The sequence below is a fragment of the Aplidium turbinatum genome, chromosome 2 (assembly GCF_918807975.1).
Source record: "Aplidium turbinatum chromosome 2, kaAplTurb1.1, whole genome shotgun sequence".
In the NCBI taxonomy this organism is placed as follows: domain Eukaryota; kingdom Metazoa; phylum Chordata; class Ascidiacea; order Aplousobranchia; family Polyclinidae; genus Aplidium; species Aplidium turbinatum.
Genome location: NC_137473.1, coordinates 56,506,337 through 56,534,094, shown reverse-complemented (window position 1 = coordinate 56,534,094; position 27,758 = coordinate 56,506,337). Strand labels below are relative to the sequence as shown.

Here is a 27,758-nt window from a genome sequence, read left to right as displayed (position 1 = left end):
AAGAGGTTGATTTGTGATGCAAATACTTGTAAGATATTAACAGCCAGTCTCCTCACAATTATGGGCAATGACAAACCATTACCCATCAGCAAGCCGGTCGCTTTTTAGTCGCTTTTTTGGTAAAAAGCGACTGGCTTGCTGTCTGGATAGTTTGCTCGAGAGTCAGATCGTCAAGAGATGCAAGGGATGCAGGAGATGCAAGCAGACTACAGGCAGGTGCTGGAGTGGGGGAGAGGGAACTTGCTGTACTGGCCGAAGGTGAGTGGTTGAGGTTTTAGGTTATTGCCAAGTGGTAATAAAAATACTCTGAATAACCATTGTTCGATGAAACAAATTTTTTATAAATATCAAAGTACTTTGGTTGAAGTTTATCATCTTTAAATTGTTATCTTGATCATTTCAAACCTATATTCGTTAACTAATTGATAAATTAATTGACTGACAATAATTTGTGAGATACGTCACCAAATTTTTAATGGTGTTAGTTCAAGCTATTGACAAAATCTTTGGTTATTATTAGAAATAATTGAAGTTGGCATGACTATGAGGTAACTATGAGGTAAACAAATTTTAGTTGCTAAGTCGGTTTCCAAGGTAGATGATGTCATACACATCAGAAGTCGTCATTGACTCTCTACCACACTTCCATCGTGTAACAATCCTTTCTGTGACGTCATAGCAGCTCTCAAAGTTCCTTACTCCTGCTTGGAGACGATTGGCAACACTTTTAGAGGAAACGTCACAAATCATTAGATTGGAAACTAATTTTTTGACTTCTTACGTCACATTTGTATGAGGTGAGTTAGACATGAAGTGTCTCTTATAAGAACTTAACTTTAGGGTTTAGCGTCTGCGGCTTTGAAATGGTTTAGTTTTTATTCTAGTTTTGCTTTCCTTGTTTTGGAGAATGCACAGAATATGGTTGTTCATGTTAATGGTGCTAACCTTTTAAGCCTTCATCGCGCGATGCTGCAGAGACTGCCAGCCACTGGCAACTGTGAAAATTTTTTGTGACAAAAAAAAAGCAATTTGAATGTTTTACATTGAGTTTGAATTTTTTAAATTGAGTCAGTTTAAAGTGAACTGGAAATATTCGTCTCAAAGTAACAATAATAAGAAAAATACTCTGCACTTGGAAAAACAACAAAATCGTCCCAATCAACAAACGGTCGACCCGGTTGAGGGGCGTGGTCGAAGCTGTCACAGGTTGCTTCCATTCACCAAACATAATCCTCTTTTGTAAACACTTCGCGCGTTCACACGCGATCGGTAACTTCAAGTTATTTGAACGAGAACTAAGTTAGAGGCTGGCAACGCATTATTGTCACTTCGAATCAGGATTCTTCCAAGAACTCCAGAAAGATCAATCTGATTAGATTTGTGACGTCATCGACTGGAATGAAACGATAACGAGCGTAAGATCGGTCGCTAGAATGAGATAATTTTAGTTCCTGGAATAAAGTTGAAAGAATGACCTGGAACTTCACCTTCACGTTAGAGCTGTTCGAGAAAAAACTTATTTCAAATTTTCGAACTGTTTCATTCTGATGCAAGATTCTTTGTCTTATTTCAATTTGGTTTTATTTCAATGCAGATTTTTTTGAGGGAATCTTTGTACAAGCATCTTCGAACGCAGAAGCGATTAATAGACCCGGATGGTCTTGGACCTAGAACCACGTTCTTGGAAAAATCTTATATTCAGGCTAAGAGAGTTTCAAACAAGAATATTAAAATCAATCAAACAATCAAACAATGCGCAACAACGCAAAGAGAACTTTGCTTCATGTTGCATTGATAAAGAAATAACTTCGGGTAGCTTCATTTCAGACGCAAAACTATTGATTCAGTTCATTTGTTCCATTTGTTCGTCTATTCTTGTTCGTTTTGAAGTGAGACTGGATGCTGGTTTTCAAGAATCATCCATTTAGTTTGATATCAGTGGCCGACCTGTGGTTCAAGTTGCCGGAACTTTGCGTTTGTTCAGAAACTCCACAATTGAAGTAACCTAAAACCTTCAAGAAGTGGGGGTAATACATTCGAGAAGACTAATCACTTTAAAAAGGCGTTTTGATCAGCTTTAACCCAAAGTATGGCGTCATTTTGCGTGAGATGAGCACTGTCACGCATGAATGTTTCGCATTGTTTGTAAATAACGCAAAAACAACAAGCGTGCAGTGACGTAATAATGATGTCGGTTCTGTCAACCATTCAGCGATCACTCATGCGTGTGAACCTTGCAAGGCGCATGCCCGATGCAGATCTTCAGGTTTCGCGTTTGCATTGTGACGTGCGCCAGTACTTGGAAGCATCACTGTAGCGGAAGTATAGAAAGTTAATTATAGTTCGGTTTGTTGCCGATGCTGAGGTCGATGAATAAACTCTCAGACATTTGAATGGAAACAGCAGCGATAGGCTTGTCATAAAGATAGCGCAGGGCGGTAATCGAACTATAAACCTCAGTGTTGCCGCGGATCAGCCGCTTGCAGATGACAAGTACAAACGGGCGACATTCAACTCAGCAGCAAAACTTGCAATGTTGGGTCTACGGTCAGAATGCATAGTACTAAGGTGCTGCTCAGGGAAATGAGTGATACCAAACAAAAATATATTTTATTGGATGTTTGCAGACTTTGATTTAATGCAATAAACAAATGATTTGCTGACTTAAGCTCTGAAGTGAAAGTTTCCACAAGAAAAGTCTTGCTCAGTTTCCACCATGCAGCAAAAGCAGATGTTTGTAGTCGTCACAATACCATTCGACGCGTAGTGGCGTGCAATGTCGGAACAATAAACATCACCTAGTTCGTGGCTACATAGAGGAGTGGTTCACAAACCGGATCATAGCAACCTTCAGTTTTGAGCCGCCGACTGAATTTGTTTTTTTGTGCACATTTCTCGAAAGACCAGGAAAGTTCGGTTAGCATAAATACCTAATTGCTAAATAAATTTTTGTGCACGGATTGTGCGTACACCTGAAACTTGAAGAGCCGCAAATACGCCTCACAATGATCGCCATAAACTGGATGATGATTTTGCGTTTTTAATCTTCTTTGTTTCAAAGTGACATGGTGGTCCGCATTTGTTCCAAGCCAGAAGTTCGAATATCGTTGACACAGAGACGTAAGCGATTATTTACATTGGACGCCCTTGGAAAGCAACATACCAGAGAATGGAATCCATAATGTTGTGTTTGACCACGCGCGGCATTCCCTCATGCAGTTTCCATAATCCCACGCAGAGTAACGTAGTTTCAACGTAAACGCGAAACCAGTGAAGCAACGTTGAAACTATTAACGTTTGAGCATCACGAATCATCAGCACAAGCAGCTTCTTGAGGAGGCGCCAACAAAACTGTCTCAAAAGTGATTAACAACCACAAGTTTAAGGAAAAACACAAAAAATTTTAAGGATCTTTGTAGAACAAGCTCGCTTGGATTGTTGCTGAAACTGCTTGTCATATCTCCAACGACGACAATACGACGGCGTATTGTGTTTTGACATCTTTAACTTCAACTTAACATTTATGACGTCACGATAACGAGCCTTGAAGCATTGTTGAACAATTGAATGACCATCCATCATCGTGATGTCACTGGCAAGAGTGCTACTTGAGCGTGGTGGCAATGATAGGTTGTGCGGTGGGCAAGTGCGTGGTATGTGATGATGCTTGCACCAGAGTATTCCATCAGCAATCGTAGTTTGCAGCACCACCAGCAAAGACAGATCGTGTTGGAAAGCAGTGCTCATGTTGGTTTTTGTCTGATTGCGTCATCATTTCACTTAGCCTCGTTTGTGACAACACAAACAGTAGCCTACAACGCAACAGCGCAGCAAACAGCAAAAATCCACAGCGGATTGTTCAGTCATCCTCGTCTGGCGGCATGGAATTTATTGTAGAACCACCACATAGCTAAGTGACGAAACGTTTGAAAATGAAGCTAATTTTCACTTTCAACGTTTTGGTCAATTGTCGCCAAAGGAAAGATACTTTTTGCATTTTCTGAATCTGTCATTGACGATTTCCCCATTTTTACTTTACTTCGCAAAAAGTAAGAGATCTCAGACCACGAAACCAAGGATCGGCTGCTCTCTAGCAGCCTTCCAGCTTAGTCCGGGAACATCATGACTCTGGGGTGATAAAGGCTAAACTTCGGCCCCAGAAGCTCTCACGACGACGACCTCGACTTAAATTCGTGGTAACTTTGTTATAATGCAAACACGATTTCACGAATCTTCGACTAATCTTCTTTTCCTGCAGGGTTTGAAGACTATTGCGTCACTGTGATTAGTTTATTGCGTATGGTTGCCTGGCAAAGATAGGAATCAATGATGGAAGAACAATACCACGTCAGAAACCCACTGGGAAGGTGAGTCTGTTGCAGCCTCGTCACAATGTTACAACCAACACCATTGTCCAACCATTGTTGCACATAACTAGCATTGCTGCGTTCGTGACGTTAATCAAGCAGCACCGTTGATTGCTTGTTTTCAAGAGTCCAGTCTAGATCAAAGAAGAATACACGCCGGGTATTTTGCGAACGTTTGTTGTTAACTTAGTTCAGAAAGTGATTCCTCTTCAATACTGGCGCTGTCCTTATCTCATGAAATATTCTTCCGGGATTAATAAATATCAATGGGGGATCAACGATGGTTTTACAGAAGTTTTGTTTGAATTAACGATTATGTTCAAATACAAAGTACGTAAACTAGTCAAAATTCTGCATTGTTCACTCCCTCATAAGGTTTGCTTTAAGAAAACTATTTTTGCCCCAAACATTTCTTGATTAATGTTTCACTGTTTTGCTTACTTTGTTTCCCGCAGTTTCTCAGACGCCGAGCGGTTTCAATTGTCTGAAGATAGCTTCTGCATGGCACGAAGTTAATTACACTTTTTATTAATAACTCCAACCGCTGTGTATCTATCTGTGTGTGTCTGAGAAGCATCTACCGAACTTCCAGTTACTTGTTGCAAACGACGAAAGTAATTGTTCTAAGAATGAGTTTTAACTTAAGCTGCCACGCTTTTCTTGCTAACGAAAGACTTTGTTAGGATAAGTTTGTTAATGTTAGTTTCTATCTAGAAATTGAATATTCATATAGATTGAATATTGAATCTTGATAGAATGTTGAATATTTATATGTTGCAATCGTGCTCTGATCGAAAAATGTCTTCAAACGTTTACTTTCATTGATTTTGCATCACAAAGCCAGTAGCAGTGAGACCTGGCAGTGTGTGATAATCACTGATGGATCAGTTTTGGACTTTTTTTATGCGTTTAAACTACAAAATGTTGCGTGTATCCTACGCGTGGTGACGTATGCGTGGTGACGTATGCTTTGTAGCCAACCTTCTGACGAGGGTAAAATGGAGATTTGTTTTGCATGCGGAATCTCTCATTCTGTTCATCATCAGCAAAATTCAACAACGAAGTGTCTGGAAACGAAGTGAACTATGTCTTTGTCCCGATGTTAAATTAAATTTGGTTGAAGCCTTTTATTTCAATTTCTCTACACAACAATGCCATAGCCATCAAGTCGACTCTATAAAGTCTCTTAAACCAGGGCTTCCCAAAGTGGGGGTCGCGACCCCCAGAGGGGTCGCGTAACTAACTTCGGGGGTCGCAGAAAGTATACAAATTTTACACAAAGCACTGCATATTATCACTTATATGCTAGATGCTGTGAAAGTTATTAACTATTAAGAGTCGTGCACTCAATAGGCTACCCGTATTTTTTAAATTTATATAGCCTAGTGAAATATGAAATAGGAGTTGAAAATCTTCTTTTCTGCATTGTAAACGTGGATTTCAAAACTAAAGCCAATGCTTTAACAAGTTATTAGCGTTAAAAAAATAAGTCGTGAATTTTCCAACGGAAAAAGTGTAGCCTTTGTCCATCGTGTTTGTAAAGACGTTTTTGGAAAGGCTTTTCAAATCATGCTATTTGTCAGGTTTGCCTGAAAAACGGGTACGAATTTAATTTGTCCTTCCAAGGAGAAAACATTTATGTTTTTACGTGGAAATCTAAAGTTGGAGCGTTCATCAAAAAATTAAGCATCTAGAAACAAAACATTGAAAATGATTTATTTGAAATAATCTCATTTACTGAAAAGTGTTTGGCTAACAATGGCATGGAATCAAACGTTATGTTAAGCCTCTGGTTATCGACACTTGTCAAGACTGTTGAAAGAGCTTAATAGATTGGATCCAAAACCCATTTGGTTGGTTGATTTTGAATTTTTATCCTGACAAAGCCTTGATAGGTTATTCCTGGTAGTTTCGCATACTTGTAGAGGCTCTTAACACAGGGCCGGTTACCAAGATTTGCAGAGTGAAGTTTTCCGATTGTTGCCGGGAAATTATTCCATTCACTAGGTGCCGTTGAATGGAGAGTAGTCCTGAAATGTGTTGCTCAAGCGCACACCCCGAGAGTCGAACTTGCGCCGCGTGATCTTGAGCTGGGCGCATAACCACTGAGCTAACGGGGCGGACCATGCAAAAACAAAATACCGATTACCTCTCTTTCAAATCTCAGAAAAAATTTGCAGATCTATCTTTTAACTAAGTTGTGGCTTGAATTTTCTGGAAAAAAGTTTCACATTTTTTGGCTTAGCCTAATGTTAGACTGGAATATTCACCATTAGGCCTATATGGCTTAGCAGTAACCGCACTCCTGCCGTTTGTCTCCACGTATATGTGCGTGTCAGTGTTTTCAAAGTTGATAAAATACCGTTCTAGCGTAAAATACATTGAAGCTGCCTTGAGACCAGCATTGACAAACATCGAGCGACGGCTAGACTTGCTTTGTCGCAAAGAGCAATCGCACCCATCACAGTGAATAAATGTGTTTACTTTTTGTTTGGTTTTGTTTCCAGCAGGCTACAAGGCCTAGTAAAGTAGTAGGCTTCGAGTACGGATAGCTTGCTTTTAGTTTTCGTTCAAGTTAAACCTTTCAATAAATATCACAAACCTATATTTCGCATTGTTTATCCCTTTAACCGTAAAGGGGGGTCGCGGAAAATTTTAGGAGATTAAAAGGGGTCGCGAGCAAAAAAGTTTGGGAAGCCCTGTCTTAATTATGTAGCGACCTCATTCATGTGAATGTTTGCACTTTCGACAGTGCATTGTTTTGAAGGTTCTCTGTGATGTAATCAAAACGTGACGCGATTTGACAAAAATAGGCGAAAATAAAGCATCACAAATCAGGTGACTTGTATGTAGCACTCTAACTATGACGTGGAGTAGCTCGGCATGGATGGCACCCATACAGGTTACGTTCGGCAATCGGGAGGTCACAGAAATGTGCCGCGCGGTTCAATTCTTTTTCTGTCATGTAATAATGTCAACAGATTGAGGTCGATCATTCGTCATAAACATTATGACGTGTGGCAACCCTGTCCATCCAATACCAATGCGTTGTTTGCGACATTTCTGTGCAGTGTTTTCATGAGAACTTGCCTCAATATATTTACGTTTTGACAGAAGTAAGCGCTTGAGGGCGTTCTCACTATGATTGCTGCGTGGACACCAAATATTTGACTTTTCGTCCACAGCGGAAGATTCGGAAAGGTTTATCTTGTGGAGGAGAAAAATGGCGGAGGAAAGTTTGCCGCGAAGCATTGCGCGTGCCGACGCCCGAGTCAACGAAAAGATTTCGAACTCGAAATCGAGATCATGAATGAACTGAAGCATCCAAAACTGTTGCATCTTTACGACGCCTTTTTCGGCAAGAATGATGTCACACTCGTTCTGGAATTGTAAGTGACGTCAGTTTGCAAGTTTAGCGCTTTTTGGTTTCTACACCATCATACGACTTTCTTCTGACGAGAGGAACGTAATTTACGAGAGATTCCTGCGTCTTTGTGAGAATTCCGTATTCTTTATTATGTCATATTTACTAAATGTTCCACAATAAAACAAACAGCTTCCAGTCAATCAAGTATGACATCAAATGTTGGTTGGTTTGGTTTTGAATTTTTATCTTCGGACTGACAAAGCCTTGATTGGTTATTCCTGATAGTTTCGCATACTTGTAGAGGCTCTTGACGCAGGGCCGGTTACCGAGGTTGGCAGTGTGAAGTTTTCCGATTGTTGAAGTCTTGTTACCTGGGAATTATTACATCCATTAGGTGCCACTGAATGGAGAGCAGTCCTGAAATGCGTTGCTCAAGCGCACACCCTGAGAGCCGAACCAGCGTAGCATGATCTTGAGTCGCGCGCGTAACCACTGAGCTAACGATGCGGACTAGAATGTTCATCATATATTGTGTGACGTCATTTAGGGTAACTGGTGGAGAGCTGTTTGACCGCATTGCTGATGACGCATTTGATCTGACGGAAGAACTGGCGGTAATCTATGTGAAGCAGATATGTGAAGCCATCACTTATATGCATTCCCTGGATATACTTCATCTTGACTTGAAGGTAAAGGATTGTTTATGTAAAGTACGAAAGCAAATGCTGTTTGTGATAAATTGGTATAAAAAGATGTTTTTTCTTGGATTATCTTCAACCATTGCTACTTCCTCTAGCACGAGTTTCATTGTTTGCCTGGTGAACACTTGAATAGCAAATATAATTATTTCTGTACCATGCTATATGACTTACGGCGCCAGTTTCCAAGGGACGTTTACACAAGAACTCTTCTTCCAGCCGGAGAACATCCTTTGTCTCAGTCCGGACCATCTCGACCACATCAAGATCATCGACTTCGGGTTCGCGCGTCGCTACACCCCGAACACCCCTCTCAAAGTCATGTTCGGAACCCCAGAGTTTGTTGCTCCGGAGGTTGTGAACTTTGACCCTTTGGGGAAGGGTACAGACGTGTGGAGCATTGGAGTGATTACTTACGTTCTGTGAGTAGATTCTAATTTTGTAGAGTGAATAAAACAATAACAGGAACCTCTCAAGTACATGTAGCTCCACACAAAGTGAAAATTACATGACTTTTGTTTCTTTAAAGACAATGTCTAATAAGACATTATTAAAAGTAACTACGGACAGTGGCCAGTGTTTCGATCTTCCGATCTCTTCAGCGTAGTAAAGTGAAAGTGGAAAGTTGTCTTGAAGTTTTGGGATGATGGTTTCTAAGAGTGATTTAATAAGCCAATGAGAATTGATTTAATTTTTAATTTCGCACTCCAGCGAAACGTAATTTCACCGCCAATTGGAAAGTGTGATTTTTTTTGAGAAAAGTTATGCTAAGCAATGGTTGGAATTTGTTAAAAACAAAAAAAACTTGAGAATATTCCATCTCACATGATTGTTATATCATAGCTTGGTAAAAAATTCCTGTGTTTTTCTCAAGTTTTGACAAAATCATACAAATTTCACTTTGCGTGGAGCTACATGAGCTTGAGAGGTAACTGTTATTTCTTTATTTACTTGTTGATTTATGCATATCAGTTTGTATCCTCTGTGGATCCTTGTCTTGTATCATGGACCAATCCTATAGATGTTTGCTGGCACATCGCTTCATTTTCTTTGTAACTAATTTCGTGCTTTCATTTTCTTGATGGAAATGTCCAAGATGATGTCACAATTAAGATTTTCCACCGACAACTTTGAAAAAAAAAATGTAACTTCTTAGGTTATCGGGGCTCTCCCCTTTCCTGGGTGACGACAACCAAGAAACTCTTTCAAACGTTACCGCTTGTGACATCGACTTCGATGATGATTGCTTTGATGTCGTCAGCGATGATGCAAAAGATTTTATCACAAACATGCTTGTACATGACGAAAGGTGAGCAGTGAAATTTGTGACGTCATAGCCCCTTCTATCACTAGTTTTCCTCGGACTGACAAAGCCTTTGGTAGGTTATTCCTGGCACTGTCGCAAGAGCATACTTTTAGAGGCTTTGAACCACTGACGTAGGCCCTGTCACCAAGATTGACAAAGCGAAGTTTCTGATTGTTGAAGTTGTGTTGTCTGTGAATTATGCCATCCACTAAGTGCTGCTGTATGGAGATTAATCCTTGAAATACATTACTCATGCGCACACCCCTAGAGTCGAATTCATTGAAGATAGACTTGCTTGGTTGTGGTCTGAGACTTCTAAAGTGAACCGCGTCATTGTTTGCACATTTACTTTCACGAATGTCTCTGGACTTTCCTTTGCATCAAGCCTTTCTTGAACTTTCGCTGGAATAATGCTGTTGCCCACAGCCATATTTGTGAAATGAATAGTTCCTAGCTTTTCCATGTCGCATTTGTGGGGGTTTCCCCTCAACGTCCGTCCAATTACCCCATGTGTTTCAGGCTGACCATTGTTGACGTGTTTTTAAATTGGGCTTTGCTGAGTAAAGATCAGCTGTTGATTTCGTTTTTGCTGACGATGAACAGAATGAGAGATTCCACATGCAAAACAAATCTTCACTTTACCCTCTTCAGAAGATTGGTTACAAAGCATACGTCACGATACACACGTCACCACGCGTAGGATACACGTAACATTTTGTAGTTTGAACGCATAAAAAAAATAATTGTTTGAAACGTCCAAAACCTGATCCATCATGGATATAAAATTGAGTTTAATCTCCTCCCACGTGTTCTTACAACATCCCTCGGTGCTTCAAACATTGGCTTCGTTATTATCTCCATAACTGTCAGTGTTTAAGTGCAACATTATATGATTCGAAGTCAATTCCTTTCCAAGATATCATCACGTGCGTGTTCAACAAACGAAAGTTAACTTTTTTAATAACTTTAGAAGTAGGCTACCGACCAGTTCCCATAGCAACCCTTCAGCGGTTTTAGTGATGTCACAAACGTAGGAGGAACTGAAATTTTCAAAACTTTCAAATATTTGTAACCAAGCACTCGCGTGTTCGCTCTGGCGCTTAGCGCGCGAATCGCAGCCTACAAACTCTGATCTCGGGTTTACACACGAAAGCACTGTGAAAGTTGTTGATCCGTTTCTATGTAATTTCGTCAAATAGTTGCAACGCATGATGTCCCATCTTGGGGCGTCAAGTGAAGCGCAAACATTCTTTTCTCAGATTTTAAAGGTTCTTGTCATTGTTTGCAGGTTTGACGTCACAACACTCAATATAATGACGTTATCATCTCCATCAAGCGTATTGGCAATATCTTGAATTTTGTAACCAACTTAAAAGTATTCAAGTCTCATTCTTCAAAAAAAATCTTTTAGCCTGATGTTTCATGGCATGTGGTTTGATAACGCCGTCATGCGTCATACAGGACCTCGATGTTTGCGAACTGCCATGAAGCACGTGGTCATGTGAATTGTGCACCTGCGCGTCTTTAGTGGTCGCACAACTGACAACTATTGAGAAAACGCAGTTTACGGGAGGGGGATGCCTCCAGAAGAACATTATACATCCACCGTTTTCTGATTCTATTTGGTGTTACTCAAAAATGTAGCTGATGATCTCCTTTGTAAAATATTCTCCTTTGCTACATTTTATCGCTTGGGAAACCTGTCCATTTCATTGCTTTCCATCCCACCGTATATGCTTTCAGCTTTCATAGGGATGGCAGTTCGATTCCCAATGTTCATCCTAAGGGATCTTTTGTGTTCCAAACAGATGGAGCATGGCTGTTTGTGCTTTTATCATTATGTTTGTTTTCTAGGCAACGCCCGCGATGTAGCGACTGCTTGAAGCATCGATGGCTCCTCCAGACATCCCACAAGTCGTCATCACAAGATAACAGGAAGAGTTTACTGGTCGCAGTCACTAACATGAAGAAATATGTTGCCAGAAGGAAATGGACGGTTAGTTGGTTTTGGGTCCATCTTAGTTGATTTGTCCTAGTAACATAATCTTGCCCTTTCTTCAATTTTTTATTTCATCAAATTCCGATCATTGACACAACTTGTATTTCTTGTTGCTTCGTTAGTTAGCTAGTTACTTTCAGGACGTTGATATGTATTGCACTTTGTACAAATATTTTCAAATTTCTGAAGAAGGTTTACGTTAAGCCGAAAACGTTTAAAAATACAGGAGTTGTGTTAATCAAACGCCAAATCCAAATTTAACCAACTGTCTAATCTTCTAATTAGCAGGAAAAATTAACTTTCGCTTGTGATTAAATTTCAAAATTAAAACTGTTCTCATTGATTGTACTTTCACCTACGAAAATCATCTTACCCGACTATACATTAAAGCATTCCAAATCAAATCTTAATTTTACAATTTCCCTGCATTGAAGAGACTCTTTAGATCGGAACAATTGACCTCTGCCTGCAGTTAGTGTTTAATAATTTCCTTATTAGGCATTTTCTTTGCAAAAATAAACAAGAAGCTTTAAATGTCACTTACGATTGTTGCAAAATAATATCTTCTTGTTTGTCATGATCAGAAGTCGATCAACGCCGTGCGAGCGATGGGTCGACTCCAGGCTGGTCTGAACGGAGGAGGAGGAAAAAAGAATGGATCTTTGAAGAATGACGTGGCAAAGTTAGCCTTAAAGTGAATCATTGGACGACATCATTTGGATGATGACATCATCTCGATGCTCCATGACATCAATGAATCGTCCGCGGACGCGATATTGGTTTTGATTTCAACAATTTATTCATGTTCAACCAACATCATTCAGTGGATGGACATAGCGCGATAGATGCAGAAGATTTTTGAAGTTATCGTGAAGTGAATTTTGCCAAATCATCTTGTTCCTCCTGTTGAAGGGTTTGAAGCCCATCCTCAACTGTGTCTCAGTATTCTACCATTTGATTAGTGCAAACCATACTTCGCTACTCTCCAGTTCTCTTTTATTATTGTTTTTTCTATTGTCTTTTTTAATTATATTTTTTGTTATTGTTTCAAACTTTTCTGTTTTTATTCCAAAACATTTCAACTTTCTAAACCAAATCTTTGTTTTCCTGTGACGTGATTTGTTTACGATTCATGACGTTGCAAAATTTGTAAATAGAGAAACGCGATTCAGCAACTTTGAAAACACGCCATTGAAAGCTTATGCACAGAAACACATTAGTTTTATATACAGCAATATAAATAGAAGTATGGACAAAAACGACCAAGCCCAATAGTGATCTTTTGTAAATTCTTGAAAAACCTTCAATTTTCAGAGCTCTCTCTCGTTTTTACCTTCGTGTTCACGTATTTCATATAATTCACCGATTTATCGTGTTCATACGTGTATTGTTTATCGTGTCTTGAATCGATGTGTTGAACTGATCTGGCCATCGTTCCAGTTTCGAATGATCTTTTCACAACATCCAAATTCTAGATTAGTCTGATTCGTAACCTCAGCCTCCTCATTCCTCTCCGGCATCCGGGGTTGTTCAAATATCACGTGAGGCCATTTTTTTCATTTTTTTGCCTCCCGCCCAATATAATGTCTACTGCCAACCTCTATGACGCAAGTCCTCCCTCCAAAGCGTCATACGAGGTTCGATCACTCGATAAATGAGGCGGATACTGACGGTTTACAATGCTTACTGTAGTTGTTTTAATAAATTTTTAAATAGTGGTATGGTACTTATCTTGAACATTACTAGTACGTCACACTACGTATTTTAGCGTCACAATGAGGTGCTATAGTGCGTCGCGAGTTCAAGGGCGTGCAATTGTTAGCAATGATGGGCTGCATTAATGGGTTTGCTTTATTTCTTCAAAAGATTGTTTGCAGCCGAATTGAATGCTCAGTTTTAATTTCTCCTCAGAATTAATCAAAAACTGAATTAACATTAAATTTTCGGAGATATTCAACCTAAATTTCGGGCTCACCCGCAAACGACGTGAAGATGACGCATTATGACGCGCATCACTTCCGAACCAGCACTGCAGTGCGACCCCTTACGATTATATATAAATTTATCTGCTTTCGGGTGCTACCAAGCGGTTGTATCCAGAATTGCAAATCTAGCAAATTTAGTAAGAAAGTTGGGTTTATGGCCCACCAGCGCCTCAAGTGATGAATGCAGTCACAATACGCACCCAGCTGTGTCTGGAATTCAAGGCTGTGAATGTCGAAATTTTGAATAACAAAGTTTGACTGACAAAAAAGTGAAGATGATTTTTAACAAGCCGAGCTATGACGTCATGAATGCGAAAGTGACGCAGTGCTCACTGATTAGGGATTAACTTCTTCCAGAAGATATTATTTTTTTTGACCCTGGAAGTTGTGCACTACCGAAGTTGTTTGTTTATATCTAATCAGCTTTTCATGACGCTCTAAGGCCTTCGCTGGGCAACGAATCATTTTTCAATCATCCGTGGCTTTGCTAAAAGTGATTCAAGTTGAGAATGTTTCATTGTCCAAGAAAAAAAATGCGGCTCGGGATCAATTCGAAAGATCTTCAAAATAAGTCGTCACAATTATAGGAGTGCACATTTCTACATCTCTTTATTTGCTTTCATCCTAAAATTTGATCTCCACCCACAATTGATTCATCATCAACATCCATCGATATTGCCAACACGCCAAGGACCATGATTTTTGCTGAACTTAAAAAACATTTAATTTCTCAAACCTTAAAGTGAACCCTTGATGACTCCGATTGTTCACAGCGTTTGTTTTCATTTTAGACACAGTCGCCCTGTTGGATGACGATGAGGTCACAGAGGTAAGTGCAGAGTTGCCAGTTGCGGTAAGATTCTGCATGAACTAGTTTTGATTTTCTCTAAATAATGCTGCTGATGTAATCAAATGTCGATGTATGATGTCATCAATTCAACAATAATTCTCTTTTCAGAAATTTAATGTTGTCAACACGTCATTAGTGGAATATTTACGTAAGGAGTCGGACTTGGAGAAAAATGATGTTATCAAGAAACAAGATACTGACGTCATGTAGGTCAAATTGACATTTATGAAATTATGACATCATCATAGAAATGCCCAGACAATCCTTCCTGAACAGAATCGATGTTTTAAGATAATTTCGGCAGTTTTGAAAGTTTTTCCTATACATGACTTCCATCATGATGATGATGTCTTTGATGAGAGGTCATCGGCTCATGTTTGTTCACTAGAGCCTCAGATCCCACGGATCTCCTGCAGCTTCATATGATCCCACGAATTTCCTGCAGCTTCATATGATCCCACGGATCTTCTGGACCCTCAAATGATTTCACGGATCTGCTGAAGTCTCAGATGATCCACGGATCTCCTGGTGTCTTAGGGAGAGTCAGCAGCTTTTAGGATTCTTGATCTGAATTTTGATTTCACAGAAACCCAGCAACAACGAACCAGGCAACCTCCCAAGTAGATCGTCGCTTCTCCATCTTGTCATTTAGCTCTGTGTCATCAGCACCGTACTATAGCGCCGAAGATGACGGCTGCTTGTCTGAAGGTGAGATAGAAATTGTTCAATTGTTTTATTGCCGACTTCAAATCTTTCAACAGGTTGATTATTATTCCTTGAATGTTTGGGGTCAACATTTTACCTGGATGCAGTTGCGTGGCCGGCAATTGATGTGAGAACATGCAGAGGGTACTACTGACACAAGTCTGACAACACTTCGCAGGTCTCTAATCACAAGCAACATGTTAAAACTTTGCCAGTGTAACTTGGTGATGTGACTTGGTGGTGTACTTTGGTGCGGGTGTCAAACTTCAATGAAGCTCAATATTTTAACTGCATCTTCGCCAAGCAAGAGTCGATCTTAAACAAATTATAGTTAAATGAACAATGAACTATATTATTGTTGTTAAACATTAGACATTACCCACCGACTATATGCATGGAAAGCATAGGCTACCAAACATTGGGTTGATATAGATTGTTAGCTTACCATTATTTTGCATCGATTTGTTATTGTGACTTGTGAATGACGTCATCATCATCTTCCATAGCAACCATCGACTACTTTTCGCCGCTGGAGGACCTTGTTCATCCATCCACCGATGATTTCTTTCGCCCTGAGCCTGACCAAGAATCCACAACCGGGTATTTTTGAACACATGGTGTCATGCGTGAGCTCAGTGTAAATTTTAGAAAATCTCTCAGCTCGGCCGCTCAATTTTAATTTTTCAAAATTTTAATCCAACGGTCGTGATGCTTTCATTGAAAAATACTTTTTTGTTTACATATTCAACTAGATGGAAAAAAAATGAAACAAAACATGTACAAAACTTGCTTTACCTCGTCAGTCGTCAGTGACCTGGATATTTAACTGCATCGATGACGTCTGCCCCTTCCCTGATTAATTTTATTGTTTTCAGTGTACAGTATTTCATCAAATCTTGTCTATTCTGTTTGATTCACATGGAATCATTGATGTATCTACATTCCACAGGTTTTCCAAGTTCAATGCAGGTGCGCCCTCAGACGACGAACTATTCATACCACGTTCATCCGTTAGTACACCAGGAACAATCAGCGATTCTTATTTTGAAGTTGAACAAAACAGGTAGCCAGTTAAACATGACAATTCTCTGCAAGGCACCACCAACCAATCAGAACATATGTTTAAGTGGCTAATGTCCAATAGTGACTCCTCTAACATTCAGCCAGAGAGTTGATCCGACTTTGAATGTCGTTTGGTAATTACAGAAGAAAAAAAGAGTTATGGCTTGGGTGGGAATCGAACCCACGTCATCGAAACGTATTCCATAGCCTTAATCCACTAAACCAGTGTTTGCGTTTTTCCTTTGTTTTTACCTATAACTTTCTGATTGCTTAATACGCTGTTCTTGTAACTTTTGATTGGTCCAAAGATTCATTTGTCTTACCAAAAATTTTTATGCTCAAGTGCCTACAAAGAGAACAACCCATCGTTCCAGATCACTGCGTTTGACACTATTCAACAGGCAAGTGGCATTTTATGCTTTTGATATCATGTAGTTTTGACATTACGAAGAAGTATATCGTACGAAGCGTTAACTTCCGTTTCATTGCAGATTTCACCTCAAGACCACTTTACTGATAGTGGTGGGGAAACCCCTGTTCCAGAAACGGAAGTCAAGGTCAATTGCTTCCCACCTGTTATTAAGGTTCGTTTCCTTTACTTGTATGGTAACCATACAAACTCAACAATTCCTAAAAAATTCTGATACAAATGATCACTTCATTTCTATTTCAATTATTTCCTTCGAAGATCACCTCAATCAATGTTTAATCATGTACGAACAGTGATACTCAACCGAGGGTCCGCGTAGCGTTTTCAGGAGGTCCGTAGAAGTTTCCGAGTTTTGCAGCATGATTGATAAATTAGAACATTTAAACATTGATTATGATTGATTTGTGTATTCAACCACAGTGATTTCTTGGTGCATCCTTTGGAATGTCAAAGGAGTTCACGCAAAGGTTTCGTTTTGTAACTGAAATTAATATTTTATATGAAAGAGTTAAAAAAGAGTATAAGGTTGTGTATGCAACTTGTATGTTCAACTTATTTCTTCTGAGACAGCGAATTGTTGATCAATGTTTTACTTTAGAAATGAAAATGTTAGTCAGCAGCTCACTAACACAGTTTTGCCATGACCATGATTGCCACAAAGCATTAATGAGAAATGAAAAATAGGAAAAATTCTTTGTAAAAGTCGCAAAAATTGTATTTTCTTTGATAAAATTTATATAAAGACATTTAATCAGCATATAGATTACTGATTTTTGTCATAAGTGCTTCGCGAGTTCAGCAAATTCTTCTCAGTGTGTCGTTTCGAAACATGAAGCACTTGTTTTTATTAGGAGACGAGATATGCCAAAAATACAGATAAACATTTTGAAGGGATCCGCGACCGCTTCGAAGGCACCAAAAGGATCCGCCAAGACAAAAAGGTTGAGAGCCAGTGTTCTAGAATATGTCTAGCAGTCCCTGGTTTAACTCAACTAAAATGAAGCGGTATACCAACAAACATCTATACTATAGAGTTGGCCCATGATACAAGAGAAGGATCCACAGATTCCTGGTTGAATAGTTTGTATAATTACGTATTTTTTTTCCAGAATGAACTCTGTGATATCACAACACAACATGGGAGATCGGTTACGCTTCACTGCCATATTGAGGGTTGCCCTTCACCTCAAGTGTCTTGGTATAAAAAGCTGAGCAACACGTACAACTCTGCAGAAATCAAACGCTCTAATTCTCGCGGAAGTTCTTTAGAATCAACGATGCAGAGGATTCAAGATGGTGGGCGCTTCAGTACTTGCAGCAGCAGCGTTGGGAACAATGAGAAGAGGTATGCGAAATCAAAGCAATGCAAAACATATTGCTAGAACCGCTAGAACTGTTACTTATAATATCCTTGTTACTTATTGATTTTTTTCATCAATAGTTTGTTTTAAATGTCATTTTCTTTTCAAACATTAATTGATCGAAACTGATTCGATTATTTTGTGATCTTGGGTTGTTCAAAACAAATGGTTTGATATCAAATGAAGTTTCCTGGCAAGGCATTTCGTTTCGACACAACTAATAATGGTTTCAACCTGCACAGTGCACACTCATCACCCTCTTCTTCCTTCCCAGACACAGCATCACAATCGCTAGTGTGGCCCTCAACGATGGGGGGGAGTACACAATCGTTGCATCGAACAATCGCGGAAACGCTGTTTCTACGTCCTTGCTGATCGTCGAAGAAAATGGCGTCATCGAGACTCATAACAGCAATGGCGATATCGCTGACGTCATGACGCCGAAAGACTCGTTTCCAGAGGTAGTTGCTTGAGAGATCGCGTACGTCTGTATTGATGATCTTGTAATTGTTGAAAACTTTCCTCAGATTAAAAAGCCATTATTTGACGTCATCATGGAAGATATCGTCACCACACCTAAAAGTGACGTCACATTTTCCGTTTGCGTGTACGGCAAACCAACGCCCACCGTGACGTGGTATCAAGATGACGTCGAAGTATGCGGACCTAACGCAACAATGTAAGAAGCAATTAAATTTTTTAACTTGTTCAATTTTGATTGAATTGATCTTTATCTCCGGACAGCAAAAACGTTTTTGAGAGGTTAATTCTGGCAGTTTGTTTGTCGGCAAATTACTCCATTAATTAGGTGCCGCTGAATGGAGAACAGTCCTGAAATGCATTGCTCAAGCGCACGCCCTGAGAGTCCAGCCAGCGCCGCGTGATCTTGAGTCGGGCGCGTAGCCACCAAGCTAGATAAGAATGGCTTAAAGCATTTGCGGTGAAAGCCTGACTAGGTTTGATGTTACTGAGGTATCGTATCAGCTTGTTTCAGTCTTTGATGTGATATTTTCGCTATGTTCTTGTTTTGTTATTCTTCGTTGCGGGCTGAACAAACTGTTGTCCAGAACCACGGTTGGGAATCGTCACGCTCTCGTGATTGTCAATGTGACATCAGATGACGCTGGCGTCTACGCATGCAAGGCAGCCAATTTGGCTGGTGACGTCATTTGCAAAGCCGAGCTTTCAGTCAAGACCGATCCTGATTGGTCAAGCTCTTCTGATGACGACATTTCACAAACTCTTACAAAGCGCTTCAAAGGTAAGCGTCATGTTAACATAACCATGACGTCAATTTCATTGAGCTCATAGAAGTCTCAGTCTACTTTATTAGTTCACAGATAAAAAGTGATTATGACATTTTGACATTGAGGGAAAGATGTTTAAACATGAATTGTGACGTCATATCCTTAACATCCTTGTCGGTTGTTCAAGTGCGGCAAAGCAATGGGAAAGTTCTAGAATTACACTAGCTTTCATCTCACACAGACCTATATGATGTCACAAACGTGATTGGAAGAGGGAGTCGATCGGTGATCCGAGAGGCGATTCATCTCGCTTCCGGGAGGAGCTTTGTTGCAAGATACTGGAGAAATCGTGGAGAGGACAGAAGACTGGCTAGAAATGAAATTAGCATTCTTGGAAAGTAAGTGACGTCATTGAAGGAAGCATCATCTAAATGAGGGGAATAACCACAGTCTATGTTCTTTCGGCTCCAAGAGGCCATCGCATCTTGTGCCTCCAGCAATGTGTCGTTTAAACCAGTTTGTAAAAATAACATCAAAATTGTTGGCAAAACCTTAAGACTATGGATTGGATACCACTTTTCGCATGAATGTCATTTAACCATATTGGCAGGTTACGTCATGATAACATTGTGACGTATGTGGAAACATTTTTCACAAGTAGTCCTGTGATCATGATCAGTGAAGCGTGCGATGTGGAATTATTTGAACATCTCATCTTCATGGAAACACTCACAGAACAAACGGTGAATGACAATTTTTCTGGCGCTAAGCAAAGATAGAATTAAGAGCAGGGGGGGCAGTTGAAATGTGTGCTTATGCGATAGCTCATCGATTAAATAGCGTGACTTCGTGAACGAAGAAGCTTCAAGATCAAGCGACGCTCGTTCGACTCACGGGGTGTGCGCTTGAGCAACGCACGTTAAAGACTGCTTTCCATTCAGCGGCACCTAGTGGATGGAATAATTCCCCAGCAACAACACTTCAACAATCGGAAATTTCACTTTTATAATCTTGGTAACCGGCTGTGCTTCAAGAGCCTCTACACGTATGCGAAACTACCAGAATTACTCTCAAAGAAGCTTTCTCAGTTCGAGGATAAAGATTTATTCAATCCATCAATGAACAAACTAAAATATCCGCAAGTGAGCTACTGTCAGGTAACTGCATTTCTAACTGGTCCATTAAACACCATCGATGACTGGACTGGTTTCAAACGCGAAAAATTGAAAGTTTTAAAAAAAATTCTCAGTCCGAGAATGAAAATTCTCACATGCAATCAATTTTGTTGCCACCTGAAGGTAGATGAAATGTTAACCACTGAGACATTGAACTCCACTCTCCTTGCCTGGATGACGTAATGATGGAAGGTCGCTTTCAGGCAGTAGCTTTGATAGGGGGGTCCAAGAGGTACTTTTTAACCCTGGCCCGAGATCATTTTAGGGGCTTGTAACCTTTGCAAGTGGCCGGACACTTGAAGAAACCAACTCGCGTTTTTTAGTGCGTTTTCAAACAAAGTATCTTGATTTGGGGATTTCATTAGTACCGGGCCCATTCTGTTCATTGGTACCCAGATTTTATCGGTACCGGGCCCAAATTATCCTCTCATCGGCGTTGCTTGCAGGTCGCGCGGTTTATGATGCAATTGTGCCAGGCTCTGTCGTATCTGCACGAACGAAACATCGCCCACTTGGGACTGAAACCGGAGAGTTTGCTCGTCGCTAAAGGGCGCCTTAAACTTACCAACTTTACAAGATCCTGTGAGCTCAGCAAGGCAAGTAACTTATCTTGCCAATATACAATATTTCTACTGTGACAGTTTCAAATTATTTATTGGCTTTGGTGTCTCACTGAATAAAATAGTCAAGATTTTGAATGATTGGTCAACAAAATCAAAATTATACTTTATTTTTGTATTTAAAAATATCGCAATAAAGAAAACATCTAAATATTTCAAAGTAACACAAAAAAATTAAATAAAAATTTATCAACAAGTTTTTAATGAATGTTCACCTTGATTTGAATGTCAATCTGGCAACACTGCGAAAATGACGTCGTCATGTTGCCACTTGAAATTTCTTACTATTTTATCCTGTTTTCACTTTTCAGTGCACATAAATATTTATATATTTAATTGGTGTTGTGGATCCTGAATTCGAAAATACTAAAATTTTGTTTTCATTATTGCGCTCTCCTTGCCGATAGCTCTGGGTGTTGAAACAGAAATTAGTTCTGATATTTATTGTTTCTTTCGAAAAATCTGTCTTAAAATGTTCAATAAATGCGCTAAAACTGAGGGAAATGTAAACCTAGGTTTAAAGGTTCAACGGCTAAAAGTAAAATAAAACTTTTACATCAATTTGGGAGACGTATCAATTTATTCGTTCAGAAAAAAATTTAAGGCCATTAACTTTTGAAATTATCAAGTTATTGAAATTTTAAATAGTTGTGAAAAATTACGACAAATCGCTTTAAATTTAATCCTAAATATTGACAGATTTGAATCATTATATCTCTGTAGATTCTTGTCCAATTTCAAAAATGTGTAGTTTTTTAAATCCAGATTTAAGTTATTAAAGCCTAGATCTAACTCTATCAAATTTCAATTTGAAGTTTCATGATGCGATACACGGCCCAGACCACGTGACACGGTCGGTATATACAAAGTTGTGGCGTGAGAAGCTCTACAATATAGTGCGGTCAAAACACATCACACAATTTCTGGATGCGTCATCTGGTACCCTCTCAAAGAAGTAGCTGGACTTCACTTTCAGCCTCAGCAAGGCATCAAAGTGGTTCCTAGAATTCATTGCGTCATACCAATGGTGACGTAATAAAGTGGATTGATTGGTTTCTGCATTAATTTAAAAAAACTTTCTGCTCATTTGCAGGGGCGTCCAGTTTATTGCGATTGGGGGATTCCTGAGTTTGTTGCACCAGAAATTGTGATGTCACGAGCGGTGACGTCAGCAACGGATATGTGGCCAGTTGCGTTGATAACGTACATCGCAATGACGGGAATCTCTCCACTTTTAGGAGAAACGTAAGAATTGATAAAGTTTAATAGTTTAAAAACCTAATGACCAAGTTGCTGTAACTCAACAATTTGTTGCTACTGTGTTACCACCCACCAGTTTTACTGTGTACGTTGTTGCCGATGCATCCATTGATGTTTGCACCAATCAAAACTGTGTTAATTGTTTTGAGAAATACTTTTTGTCTGCAAAATATAGTAGAAATAAATAAAGAAATATTTTCTCGTAGAGACAGAAGCACACTTTTCAATGTGGTGGAAGGAAATGTCCCTCCTGTGTCGTCGTTTGGCGACTGTGACGTCATCAATGATTTCATCACAAAGCTTATTCAAATCAACCCCAGCGATCGCATGACATCATCAGCATCGATCAGTCACACATGGCTGAACATTGAATCACGTGACAAGAAGAAGGTTGTTTCAACGGAGAAGCTTCGTTTGTTCCAATCCCAAAGGACTTGGAAGGTTTTCTCTTCTGTTCCTGTCTGATGGTTCCTGTAACATTCTATAACTTTAAGAAGACCGTCACCGTGTAGAAATAATAATATTATAAGTCTTTAAATCATGAGTCATTAAATTATTTCCTTGCAATTTAAAGCCTGTTCAAATATCATACGATCCTCTCGTGGGATCAAGATCGTCATGTGAGTAGTTAGGCTGACAAAATACGTCCATGACGTCAAATGAGGGAGTAAAACAGCATAATGACGTCATCTAGTATTTGAACAACCTAAAATTGAATCCAAAATCTAAAAGTTATTTAAATCTCCTCCAGAGATCCTTAGTTTGTGGGAAGTCTTCCTTGGCTCGGAGATCAATACCCTCTTTGTTCAAGTTTGAATACGGTTCCGCATCACTGGCTGTAGCACGTCATCTTCTTGCTGACGTCACCTCGTCCACGAGCGACACCGACACTGACGCAAACGATGAGATCATCGAATGCTTTCCACTTGCTGACAGCAAAGAGGTAGACTCACTAAATGCAAGACATGCTTCTTCAATGTGACAACGTTCAATATTTTGTCGCTTCTACCCTTTCATAAACATTTCGCGTATTATGGTAAATATTACTTTTCCTTTCAACGGACATAATAAAAATGGACCGAACTGAAGTATGTTGTTTAAACTCAACATAATTTTCAAAACAACTGTAAACATGAAATTATGTACTTTCGAAGTTTTGCAAATTAATAATTTTATTTCCAACCGACTAAATCTGATACAAAAACCCCAAGTAGCTATCCTCTGCTAGTCTACTTTCTTCTCGCATGGGGGTCAGGGCCCTTAATAATTTCCAATCACTCCAATAGCTTTTAACTGATTCGATTTCATCATCAGCCTTCACAGAGGGAAACACCCGAGGTCAAAGTTCAAATACCAACACCGCAGCACTCGCCTGCCACCACGAGGAGAGAATTGTTTGCTCATGCAAGAACTTTAAGCGGGTCTATGGAGCGCCCTCTAGTGCTGGAAGGTCAAACAGGAAAAACGAGAGGTGCTACTTGAAAACTCTAAAAACATTTTTTACGAAACGTCACAATTGTTTGATGATGTCATAAAACTACTGCAAGCATTCTCGTTGAGTTGTGTTGAAATGAAACAAAGGAGTTGCCCGAATATCACGGAAGATGTCAACTCTAATCAATTTGCTTATTCAGGTCCAGTCTTTAGTAGAAGCTTAGACGGTGAAAGGACGACCCCAACTTCCGCTTGGGGGGTACAAACGGGCCGTTGTGGACCCTTCAGACTGGACAACATCGGAAAGAAGGTAAACATTAAAGCACTGTTGGTAGATCTTTCATGTTGTCACAGGAAAAGTTACCTTAGGAACCAGATCGATGTGTTGAACTATGGAAGGCGATCACAAACTATTACGGTAACGCAATGAGTGCTTAGAGCACAGAAATTCAATTGCAAATCGAGGTTATCGCGGCTTGCTGTCGGTTTGTTTCTGTCTAGGTTAGCTTTGAAGACGAAGTCGGACCACTGACAGAACGTCACTGTGACGTAACAAAGCCTATCGATAACTTTCATTCAGGAGTGTCGAGCGACTCATCACAAGCGACAGTTGTTCAAATGAAAGTGAGCACAATGACTGCACTGATATTGCTTTTAAGTTTATCGTATCTTTTAAGTTTGTTGTGGAAACCATGAAACAGTAATAACCTGATAGATTTTGTGTGTAACACTGCTCAATGACGTAATAATTTACGTAACGTCATATCCAGGAAGAAAGCGACGGCACGTCATTGAAGAAACCGAAAATCGTCGCAAAAAGCAAACAGCGTAAAAAAAAGTGAGTTCAACCGCGACGATGTTATAAATAATTGTTAAACTTCTTTAGCTTGTTTACTTTTTGTGGTGACCTCACTTGTAACTTCCCCCACCGATTTGACGACGTCATAGTATCACAAGGAGGGCCTCTTGAGGAGAGTGCAACGGGTTTTGTTAGTTAGTCACAATTTTCCTCAAAATGGGTTCAAGGTTGTTCCCCCTCTGTGGAGTGCATGATGACGTTGCTTCTTCAAAGATGACGTATTGATTCATATCTTTGATGAAAACTTAATAATTACGCTAACAATATTTACATCATGGTTACGTCATTAACCATCGCCCTTCTTCACCGACAGCCTGTTCTTTCCGTTACGACATTCAACACTAGAGGCGTCATTTAGTTCATCTGACGAAAGTGGCAGTGACGTCAACGTGGGAACAATGAGCTCAACGCGGCGTCGCTATAAGGTCAATGCTAATTCCAACAACGTTCCAGAGTTGCCAAGTGACTCACCAGCAAAGCGAAAACCTCGTAAAGGAATTTTGAAGAAAGGGATTTCTCGTAAGTATTGACCGTCGTGAAACTTTATTGCAAATCTGCTGAAAACATTTCTGAAACCTAAATTTTTAAAAGGTTCGCCGGATCCGATAACTCATTTGGTTAGCGCGTGACTTCGTAAACGAAGCTTCAAGGTCAAGCGACGATGGTTCGACTATTTGGGTGTGCGCTTGAGCAACGCATTCTAAGAACTGCTCTCCATTCAGCGGCAACTAATGGATGGAATAATTTCCCAGCAATGAAGGTGTTGCAACCGTGCCAAATTTTATTCAACTTAATAACATAGCCTACTTCGGTCGCAAGCACGTTTTAACTTTCGCGTTTTGTCGCTTCTACCTTTTTCTCGACCTATGCTATGTTGACGTGTATTGTTTTTGCTGTGATGGTCAGAACACTTCAACAATCAGAACCTTCACTCTGCCAATCTCGGTAACCGGTTTTGCGTCAAGAGCCTTTACAAGTAGGCTATGCAAAACTACCAGGAATAACCAATCAAGGCTTTGTCAGACCGAGGATAAAAATTTAAAGGTGAAACCAAGTTTTAACATTTTGAACCTGACTTGAATGACATATTTTTAATTGAAATGTTCAAATCATGTATCACTGCCTCATTTAACTAGAAATGCCACCAGTCATACAGCGCTTGATAGCAACATAGGCTACTGGAGTGTATGCAGTGCTTGGATGAAACAACATGACGGCTGCCATCTCATACGCAAGAAGAATGAACAATATTTACTTAAAGTTTTGTATACTTCGACAGACGACCTCTGTGGAAACCCAGTGGAGGGGAAATCCCTTGTCCAGTCGGGGTTCCGTAAAAGAAAATATTTCGCAAAATCTCCATCTTTGGATATGAGGGTAAGTTCAGAAAGACTGAAGTGCTCAAGTGGTGGTAAAAATTTTGTATGGCATTTTCACAAATGAAGCTCGTTGTCCGAAGCCACTTCCTAAAAGTGTTTCTGTACTGATGAACTGTCCTCTACGAAATCGGAGTGTCTAGGGAGCTGACTTTGTTCAGCCCCATTCTTATGGAGATGCCTCAACGTGGTGTAGAGGTGAACCCAGGCTGAAAACTAGGCTCACTCATAGAAAATCCTGGGGCTAATAGACACACGTAAAAGTCCCCAACGGCAATCTCTTTTTGGCGGAAGAGGGCAGTGCCTGACGGGCAGGCATCCTGTAAGGCGGGCCTCAATGAACAGAGCACCCGGCAGCCCGTTGCAACCGGTTCCCCTGAATCTGCACGTTCCGATCTTATTGGACCGCAGTGGACATGGAGCTGGCCAAGAGTGTGTGCGTAGCCCTCGCGTAGTCACGACCACCTTAAACAACCACACAAGCGAACGGCCTTTGTCTCAATTTGGACCAGGACCGACACAAAGCCCAATGGCGATGATATTACTGATGAACTGTGTTGTTACCACCGGGTAGTGCAGTCCATCGATACAATCAACAGGTTTCCTGGTTCTTCCCTAATTTCGTTCAGGTTATTGAACAACAATCAACTCACTGGAAGCTTTATTTTCATTTCTAGCTGTCCGATGACAGAACGAGCATTCCTGCTTCCGCTAGACGGCGTATTCAAATGAAGCGTGGTGTGTCGGCCGACTCGGCGCTTTCTTCTCCCAAACCGAGACCTTGCGGGCTGCGTGGACCGCTCTTGGAGCGACAAAACGATGACGAAGAGACCTTTGCGATGGCTGGTGACGTCATGAGGAATTTCCCGCTCAAGCTTTCGTCATCTTCCAAAAGTTCCCTTGCTCGTCATTGCAATAACAATGTTGACATGGCAAGAACAATGACATCAGCAAGCAGTGACGTCACGTCATCGGTTGATCGACCACTACGGAAGGTGGAACCAAACGAAAAAGGTTGAACTGGTGTAACTTCGTTGTAGTTTACTTTTGTGACGTCAATTTTAGTAGTTACCTCTTCAATTACGTCACAGTGGTCGCCGTTCCATCATCACTCCAGGTCGTTCAAGTTATCGGTGATGACGTATGGTTGCAGTGGCGTCACATAGTCGATGACGATCCTGTGACGTACATTCTGGAATGCCGCTCAGCAGGTGATGCTCGCTGTGCATGGTTTGAATCTGCCATTAAAGCTCCAAGTTGGTTGTTAGCTCAATGCACAAGGCGACGAGAGTAGTGCATAAAAACAAACTTTGTTTCCAAAAGATATCGCTTGAACTGCGCGCGGTATGACAGGTCAGTCGAATGACACGCTTCATTGATTTTTATATTCAGGAGAATCGGAGTGGAAAGTGATCGATGACGTCATCAAGTCGACTTCCTATCACGTCACCAATTTGACGTCAGATGCGACGTATCACTTCCGTTTGGCTTGCTACAACGCATCGGGTCGTAGTCATTACACTGAACTAAATGACATAACGATGACGTCATAAGAATGATTAATGTGAACAAATTATTATCTATCTGTTGCACAAAACCAACAGACTGTCACGTGGATTCTAATAGAAGTTTCCTACCTGGTTCCGGGCGGTTTTAT

At 40.2% G+C, this 27,758-nt stretch overlaps 2 protein-coding genes across 2 annotated transcripts; both read left to right on the top strand.

Annotated features, from left to right (window-relative positions):
- The first annotated feature begins 179 nt into the window (after positions 1-179).
- On the top strand, positions 180-13,458 carry LOC145765047 (myosin light chain kinase, smooth muscle-like). The gene is made up of 9 exons (XM_082576785.1): positions 180-258; positions 680-797; positions 4,259-4,367; positions 7,553-7,756; positions 8,282-8,423; positions 8,652-8,854; positions 9,589-9,741; positions 11,593-11,734; positions 12,322-13,458. Exons 3-9 carry the CDS (start codon positions 4,327-4,329, stop codon positions 12,433-12,435), a joined length of 999 nt encoding a protein of 332 aa, XP_082432911.1. The 5' UTR covers positions 180-258; positions 680-797; positions 4,259-4,326; the 3' UTR covers positions 12,436-13,458.
- LOC145764466 (uncharacterized) lies at positions 13,340-27,697 on the top strand. The gene is made up of 27 exons (XM_082576079.1): positions 13,340-13,409; positions 14,514-14,551; positions 14,681-14,778; positions 15,159-15,280; positions 15,784-15,877; positions 16,227-16,340; positions 16,683-16,740; positions 16,831-16,923; positions 17,879-18,114; positions 18,405-18,591; positions 18,658-18,809; positions 19,198-19,391; positions 19,619-19,775; positions 19,988-20,120; positions 20,999-21,148; positions 22,266-22,417; positions 22,639-22,873; positions 23,184-23,375; positions 23,747-23,903; positions 24,067-24,176; positions 24,368-24,490; positions 24,637-24,704; positions 25,039-25,244; positions 26,005-26,102; positions 26,779-27,115; positions 27,193-27,312; positions 27,494-27,697. The coding sequence occupies exons 1-27, from the start codon at positions 13,340-13,342 to the stop codon at positions 27,652-27,654; spliced, it is 3,855 nt and encodes a 1,284-aa protein (XP_082432205.1). The 3' UTR covers positions 27,655-27,697.
- Positions 27,698-27,758: the final 61 nt, after the last annotated feature.

Excerpts from the sequence above, each read along its gene's own strand:
- LOC145765047 (XM_082576785.1), top strand. The coding sequence starts at position 4,327 with ATGATGGAAGAACAATACCACGTCAGAAACCCACTGGGAAG. Across the intron at positions 4,368-7,552 it reads GTCAGAAACCCACTGGGAAG|CGGAAGATTCGGAAAGGTTT; the intron begins GTGAGTCTGTTG and ends TTTCGTCCACAG. Across the intron at positions 7,757-8,281 it reads GTCACACTCGTTCTGGAATT|GGTAACTGGTGGAGAGCTGT; the intron begins GTAAGTGACGTC and ends GACGTCATTTAG.
- LOC145764466 (XM_082576079.1), top strand. The coding sequence starts at position 13,340 with ATGACGCAAGTCCTCCCTCCAAAGCGTCATACGAGGTTCGATCACTCG. Across the intron at positions 13,410-14,513 it reads AAATGAGGCGGATACTGACG|ACACAGTCGCCCTGTTGGAT; the intron begins GTTTACAATGCT and ends TTTTCATTTTAG. Across the intron at positions 22,874-23,183 it reads AATCCCAAAGGACTTGGAAG|AGATCCTTAGTTTGTGGGAA; the intron begins GTTTTCTCTTCT and ends AATCTCCTCCAG.